We start from the raw sequence: 7,483 nt of genomic DNA, 5'->3' as shown, positions 1-7,483 counted from the left end.
GCTGCCCTTGGTCCTCTGCCCGTGGGCCAGGCCGTCAGGGGCTCTCACACTCTTCCTGTTACATCTGTCTTCCTCTCCAGGCTTGACTCTCACCTGGGTGACTGCACAGCATTCATTTGCCACTTGGCCCTGGGGTTGGGTATCTGACCTGTCCTTCCACCTCTTATAAGCCTGCATGGCTCTGGAACCCCCTCAAAGGAGCTCTGGGCTGTCTGGCCCCTCCATGCCTATCTGCCTTGAGCCCCCACTTCCTGGCAAGGTCCCTTCCCAGTCACGCCTCTGCACGTACCTCTGAGCCGCTACCTAGGTTCCTTTCTGGACAAGGCCATGTCTCCTGCTCTTTGCACTAAACCATGTATTCTGTTTCCGTCCAAGTCCTAACACTACACTGACTGCTTGATTCACCTCTGCACAGGTGCACACCAGTTAACCTCATAGGATCTTAGCAGCCTTATCTGTAAGATGCAAATCAAATGTCCATCCTGACATCCCCACTACTAAGAGTGTTGTAGGAAAAACATGAGGCCAAGAGAAGGGATGATCTGGCTCAACATACCAAAGAGAAGGCCATAGGAGGAGCAGAAAGATAATGAGCAATGTATGGCTAGACCAACCCCAGCCGGCTGCTTTAGGACAAGCCTGTAATTGGTTCATTTCCAATTCCTCAATGGTGCTTCTGTGCTGACACTGGATGTGGGAATCCTCAAGGTTCCCTCTTCCAGTTGTCACACTAGTTTTAACTTCTCCCTAACTCTACCACAGGGTAACCTTGGGCAAATGACCTACCCCAAACTACAGGTTTCTCGTTTGAAGATAGGTTGCAGTGATAAAAATACACAGGGTCATCTCTAGTTGAGTAACTGAAAAGATGTTTCATTTTCTCCCTTCACCCTGATTGGACTCTGTTTAGTTGGTAAGAGAATGACCTTGTTTGCCTTTGATCTCTTTACATTTGTGGGTGGAGTGGGAGAGGTGGCTGGGGGCAGGAAGTCCAGGTTTAAGGCCAACGCCTTACCAAGCCATGTTAGAAATGACCATAAACACCTTGATGGCTACAATGAGCCAGCTTGGGTACCCAGGGCAGATCTGCTGAAACTGAGAGCCCCCTCAGCCCAGATCCCATTTTCCCTGGGGCCACAAAACTACATGGAGGCATGTGTGTGCCCATGTGTATGCATGTGTGCGCATGCATGTTCATATATGTGTTTGCGTTTACCATCAACCCCACTGGAAAACAGTTTTTTAGAACACCTTAACACATGGGTTCTGATAAACCCTCTTTCACTGCTTTTAAAAGGTCATTAAAATGTTTTGTCCTACTTTGAGAAATGTGGTCAAGGTCCATTTAGCTTGGGACCGATATTACTGATTTAAAGAAACACCTTCTTTTTAGTCTTTGAAATTCACTTAATTAAGTCAGTGCATAGGAAAGCTAAGATGACCACAGTTCCAGAAAGAAAGTTTCTTGAATATTCAGACAAGATTCCATTCCTAGAAAGTCCTCGTGCTCACACGTTCACAAAAAACAGAAGACCATAAAAATAACTGCAGTCTTTTGTAGGTCTGCTGGGATGCCAACCCCATGGCCAAGTGGCAAAAGAGTGCTGTGCAGACGTAGACTAGATGACATGAGTGTAGTCTACATGTAATCAAACCATCTTGACTGGCTTTGGAGGCAGGAGACCTGTGACCAGAGCCCAGGACTTCTCCATGCCACAGAAACTTTGCCTCTGAGGCTCTGGCAAGTCCACTCCAGAACTCCAAGCAGTTCCCCTCTCTTGCCCCAAATCTCTACAGTTATTTGTATGAAAAGTACTGAGTTAATACAGTTAATGTGCTTAGAAGTGTGCCTGGCACTAAACGTTACCTATTGCTAAAATTTAATTACCAATATTTTTATTACTATTGTAAATCAAAATTATAAAAAAATCCATAGTGTATTTTTATGTTTACTATTATGAGTCATTTTATTCCTGGAAGTCCACACACACAGCTCTATCAGTGAAATTTGTCATCCCATTTCACCATCCAGCATGTCCCTGAAACCCTTGGGGACTCAGATTCTCTGGGCACACTAAACCACAGGCATTTCCACAAGATGGCACAACTGAAAAACGCAGAGTTGATCTCTGTTTTTATTTCCTTAGTGAAACATTTGTGATTTTTAAGGATAGCAGAAGAAACAGAAACATGACCAGCATCTCAATTTAGACACCTGATTTCCTGGCTCTCTTGATGATTATACCACATTTTCTAAAGCTTTACTTGTTTTCCTACTAAGAAACCCTCCTCTCCGGCTTGTGCACACATTTGTTCTGCCGGCTCCAAACCCCACGTAAGTTTTGCACACTGTGCCTAAGTCCTGGCCTGAGACATCTCTTAACAGCCTTTCTCCAGATTGAGGTCCCTGCCTGCCCCCTTCCATACCTCTGTGTTTGAAAGCTGAAACCATGGCTGCTTCCCATAGGTGAAGATCTCCCAAAGGATCACCCCGAAGCTCCACACGTCGCTCTCCGTTGTGAACTTCCGGTACATGATGCTTTCAGGGGGCATCCAACGGATGGGGAGCATGGTGTGCCCTCCAACCTAAAAGGGTGCAAGGCAGAGTCACATGCAGAGTGACCAGGTGGCCAGCAACAGTTTGTCTGCAGTCCAATGCATCTTACTCTAAGACAGCCACATTTGATGCAACTTGTGTCAGAGGGCCAGTGGAGACACAGACATCTGAGGTCTACAATACTGGAAGCAGCTGGAGTAGCAGCTAGAGGGACCACGTAAGGGAGCTTAGGTTCGCTGGCACAACGCGTAAGGAGAGATTGCAAGATGACCTGCAGTAGGAGAGGAAGATTCAGACTCTAGGACTATGGTAAAATCACTGAGGGCCGTCAAGTATCAGAGTACATGCACACATTAGGTTAGAGTTCTTGGCCGAAGTGCTTAAAGCATAAATGGTCATGTGTATCTACTCTGTAGAACTATGACTTCTACCTGACAATCTTGAATTTCTCACTTGAGCCTCGCATTAGGACTCAATGTTTCAAGTGAAGGGGATGGGGAGGTTCCAAACATGTCAAGACTACATGCAAATAAGAAGGCAGGGGTCCAAAACAGAATTCATGACAGTTCTTGGCAAGATCTCACAGGCCAGTGAGGAGAGTGTCTTTTAAAAAAGCCTAAGGAGACCCATCCATGGGCCTACAGATCTAATAGCCAAGGACAAGAGGAAATGACTGACAGTCAAGGTACCCTTTCCCGAGGAAGAATTAGGGGAATCCTCACTGCCCAGCAGGTTAGTGGTATCAGCACAAGTAGAAGAAAATTCACGCATGTTTTAGGACTCAGGGACTAACTGCATCGTTAGTAAGCAGAGCATCAGAAATTGGAACTTCTGACTCATTCATGAGATTTGTCATTAGAAAGGCCCCTACTGTTGCTATGAAGAGCTCTCTATAAATGTCCTAATGAGCTATTAATCAGAAGTTCTCGTTTCTACGGTGGGCCAGTTGGAGGAATAATAATGAACACTTAAAGAAAGAATGACTAGTTGGGAGTTCGGCAGTCTTGCTTCTAAAAAAGGAAATTATGTTTGCCTTATCTTGAAATATTTTAGAAGATATGTGATAATGCAGATTTACAGCAATTCATCTCAACTTGGGATTTTATAATCAAAACAGTTCTGTATCAAGTGGAAAGACAAAGATGTTTCTTTCAGAAGAGCAAAGATTCAGAAAGTTTACCACTCAGAGCCTTTCAGAAAAGAAAGGAGCAAAGATTAGTTGAGGATGCATTCCAGAAACACAGAAAAAAGAACCTAATATACACAATGACTTGGAACTTCACAAACTGGGCTGAGCAAATAAGCTGCAAAAATGCAGTTTAAATCTAAATAATGGTTGGTAATTTGGTAGTTTAATGTAACACAATAACTCTAATAAAGGCTCTCTATAAAACAGAGATATAAACTAAATAATAATACTAATAATGCTAATACAGCTATATTGCTATCATTACTAACACTTATCTGGAATGAAATTTCCAGATAATCTCAACCATAAGTATATAGACGAGAAGGCAGAGAAATAATTAAAAGCCTAGAAAGGATCTCTCTTCTAGAAAAAGGGAAGGGAAGGGGGCTTACAGACGGTAGTGTTGATACTAATAATTTGAATTTAAATGTGCTTGATAAAATACTAAAATAGCTTCCAAATGAACAGAAATAGCACATATAGTTTCCAAACCAGTTTTGGGAAAATAGAACCGAAAATCTCTAACCAATATCAAAAAGAAGGAAGGGGATAATGGTGAATAGAAAGCACAAAACGAAAAAGAAGTTTAAATAAAATCACTATAGACAATAAGCACAAAAAGATTATACTACTTCTTAAATAAAGGAAAAATTTATGTTAAAAAATCAAGATGCATGTTACTTAGAAAAGACATGTAAGAAAATATTGAAAATGAAAGAATGCAAAAATACAATGATAAAAGGAAAATTTAATGTATATTCAATTTATACACTCAATATGTAACTTATACAATTAAATATAAAATATTAAAAATTGAAAGGATGCAGAAAAAAAATCAGAATGTCAAATACTAAATGGGGACACAGTGGTTTATGTCATATTTGAAGTTGGCAAAATTCACCTCTATGATAATCAAGAACTTTTATGCTTAATTAACACAATAACAGAAATATATAGAGAGTAAAAACAGGTTATAAATAAAAGGGAACTGACAAAGCTACAATTATAACAGAAAATTAAAATACTTTCACAAATTGACAGTAAAGAAGACAACAAAAAATAAATATCCATTTAAAAAATAAATGATGAGTTTTAATTGATGGATATGAGTGTTGTGATGTGTCTTTTGGCCTCCCTAAAAAGCTACACATTATTTTGAATAATCTAAAAATATTTATAAAACCAATAATATATTATACCTCAAAGGAAATCTGAAGTTCCAAGAGAAAAACAAAGTAAAGATAAAAATAAGAAACTTTTCTGTACCAAATAAAGTATAATAGAAATGAACAACAAAAGGATAATTTTTAAAAGGTTTTCTTTGGGCAATTAAAAAATTATTTGATAAAGAAAATAACTGAAATACAATGTAAAGCTATTTATTACAATAATAATTAAAGTCTTATTCATGGAAATCTATGAACTATAGATAAGTAATTTGGGGGGAATTACAGCATTTGAGCACTTGCTTTAAAAATAGTTAAAAATATAATTAAATTAAGGATTCAACAAAAAAAGCTAAAAGACCAACAGGACAAATTTATTGAATTCAAGAAGAAATAAACAATAAAGATAAAACGAGGAAGCAATATAAAACAAAGCCAAGTAAAACAACCAACCAAAAGGGAGAAATAAAAAGCAGACTGTATCTATATAACCAGTTACTAGTTCTTTCAAAGTAATATAAACTGTGAGCAAAGTTAATAAGAGATATACAGAAACAAATGTAAAATGCTAAAAATATTACAACAAATTTGGAAATGTAGTGTTGTAACTGATTTATTAGAAAATATTAATGGAAGAAGTTAAGAAAAGTAGAAAACTTGAACACAAAAACAATTACACTCCTAGTAAAAAATCTATACATTAAAAAAGTACAAGGTCCATAAGGTTTCATGGGTAGGTTCTACTAAAATTTTCTATCTTATGTATACTTTACCAAAGCAAAATAAAAACAAAAAACCAGCAACTTTCCTAAGAAAACTCTCTGTGGTTTGAAGGTCCTTGATGATAAAATCAGTCAAACTTAGCATATAGCCTTAAACATATGAATAGAGATAAAGGTATTTTATCTATCTATGTGTAAAACTGTTAGGAACATAGTCTCCAAATATCAATCAAATATTAGCATATCGAATTAATGATATATCACAAGAATTCCATATTATAACTCAATACGTTTTGTAAGAGTAATACAAGAATGCCTCAGCTTTACAAAATCTACTGTTTTATTTACTAAGAGATAGAAGAAAAAATATCCTTTCAAAACATGCCAAAAATTTCCAACCCCTCTTCCTAATTAAAAGCCCTAATTCATTAGTAATAGAAGATAACTTCCCTAATTTAACACACTAAATATCATACTTACTAACAAAAGATAGGACGGATAGAAGCAATCTTCTATCACTGATTTTATACAATATTCTTCAGGTGTCCTAGCCAATGCAATAAAGAAAGAATAAAAGTAAAATAGAAATAATGAAAAAGAAGAAGCCAAAACTGCCATTGACTGCATGTGATATGACTATTCAAAACATTTAACTATAAAGCAATTAGGACCCCACTATACGATTTAGTCAACTACCCAGATGCAAAAGGAACCTACAAAAATTAAACTATTCCCATATACCAGTAGCAACACATTCAATGAAAAATGAGATTGTTTGTATAACAGTAACAAAAAATGTATAAAATTCCTAGGCAGTAACCTTAACATAAAATATACTGGGTCTATTTAAAGGAAAGTATTGAAACACATAAAATCAAAATACATGAAAATATGTTATTTCCTTGAATAAGCCAATTCAATATCATATATCTCTCATTCCTCCCTCAAATTAATCTAAAAATTTGACACAATCTAAATGAAAACCCTAATGGAATGATGTATGGAAATTGATATGATATCAAAATTCATCTAAAGGAGTAAATAGTTGATAAAAACTAAGATATACTTGAAATAGAATAAGACTGATTTGCTCCATCAAATTGCAAAACATATTGTCAAACTACAGTAATGAACACGCTGTGTTATTGGCATAGGAATAGACAAATTTCATTGATCAATGGTATAAATAAAGTCCAGAAGTAGACTCATATATAAATATTGGAATTTAATATATGAAATGATGGGTTAGTAATCAAAGTGTTGGGACAATGAACTATTCATTTAAAGAGTACACTTAGATACCTACCTCACACCATATACAAAAATCATTTCCAGATGGATTAAAGAGCTAAACATAAAAACAAAACAATAATAATATTAGAAGAAAACTTAGATAAGTATTTGTATAACCTCAGGAGAGGAAGTCCTTCCTAAACAAGACACATGTTCATGAAGTCATTAAAGGATAGGATTTAGAGATACAACTTATATAAACTAAGAACTTTTGCATGTCAAAATACAAAATAAGCATAGTTAAAAGACAAATGGCAGAGAAAATATTTGCAATATAGGTAACAGACAAAGAATTAAAAGCCATATATTATAAAGTGTTTCCTTTAAATTAGTTTTAAAAAGCAACCCAATAGAAAAATGAGTAAAGGATAAGAACAGATAATCCACAAAAGCACTACAAATGACTACAAACACATGAAGAGATGTCAATTAAAACAACAAAGAGACATATTTTGGAATGTTATGTAGGAAAAATTGAAAAGATTGATACTATCTGTTGCTTGAGAACGTATGAGGTAAGGAGTTATTGTCAAATACTATTGCTAAAATTGGGGCA

The 7,483-nt window shown here is 36.4% G+C and overlaps 1 protein-coding gene across 4 annotated transcripts in view; it reads right to left on the bottom strand.

The window, feature by feature from the left end:
* The window catches only part of NTRK3 (neurotrophic receptor tyrosine kinase 3), a 351,764-nt gene that overhangs the window by 16,474 nt on the left and 327,807 nt on the right, over positions 1-7,483 (bottom strand). For 3 of the 4 annotated variants that reach the window (XM_073226999.1, XM_073227000.1, XM_073226997.1), the window contains one exon: positions 2,428-2,586. In XM_073226999.1, the coding sequence (XP_073083100.1) occupies positions 2,428-2,586 (159 nt within the window). Of the gene's footprint in view, positions 1-2,427; positions 2,587-6,940; positions 6,983-7,483 lie in introns of all 4 variants that reach the window. The other variant, XM_073226998.1, reaches the window with a different exon arrangement.

This window comes from Manis javanica, chromosome 18 (genome assembly GCF_040802235.1).
Source record: "Manis javanica isolate MJ-LG chromosome 18, MJ_LKY, whole genome shotgun sequence".
NCBI classification, from domain to species: domain Eukaryota; kingdom Metazoa; phylum Chordata; class Mammalia; order Pholidota; family Manidae; genus Manis; species Manis javanica.
This window is presented reverse-complemented; position numbering and strand designations above follow the sequence as displayed.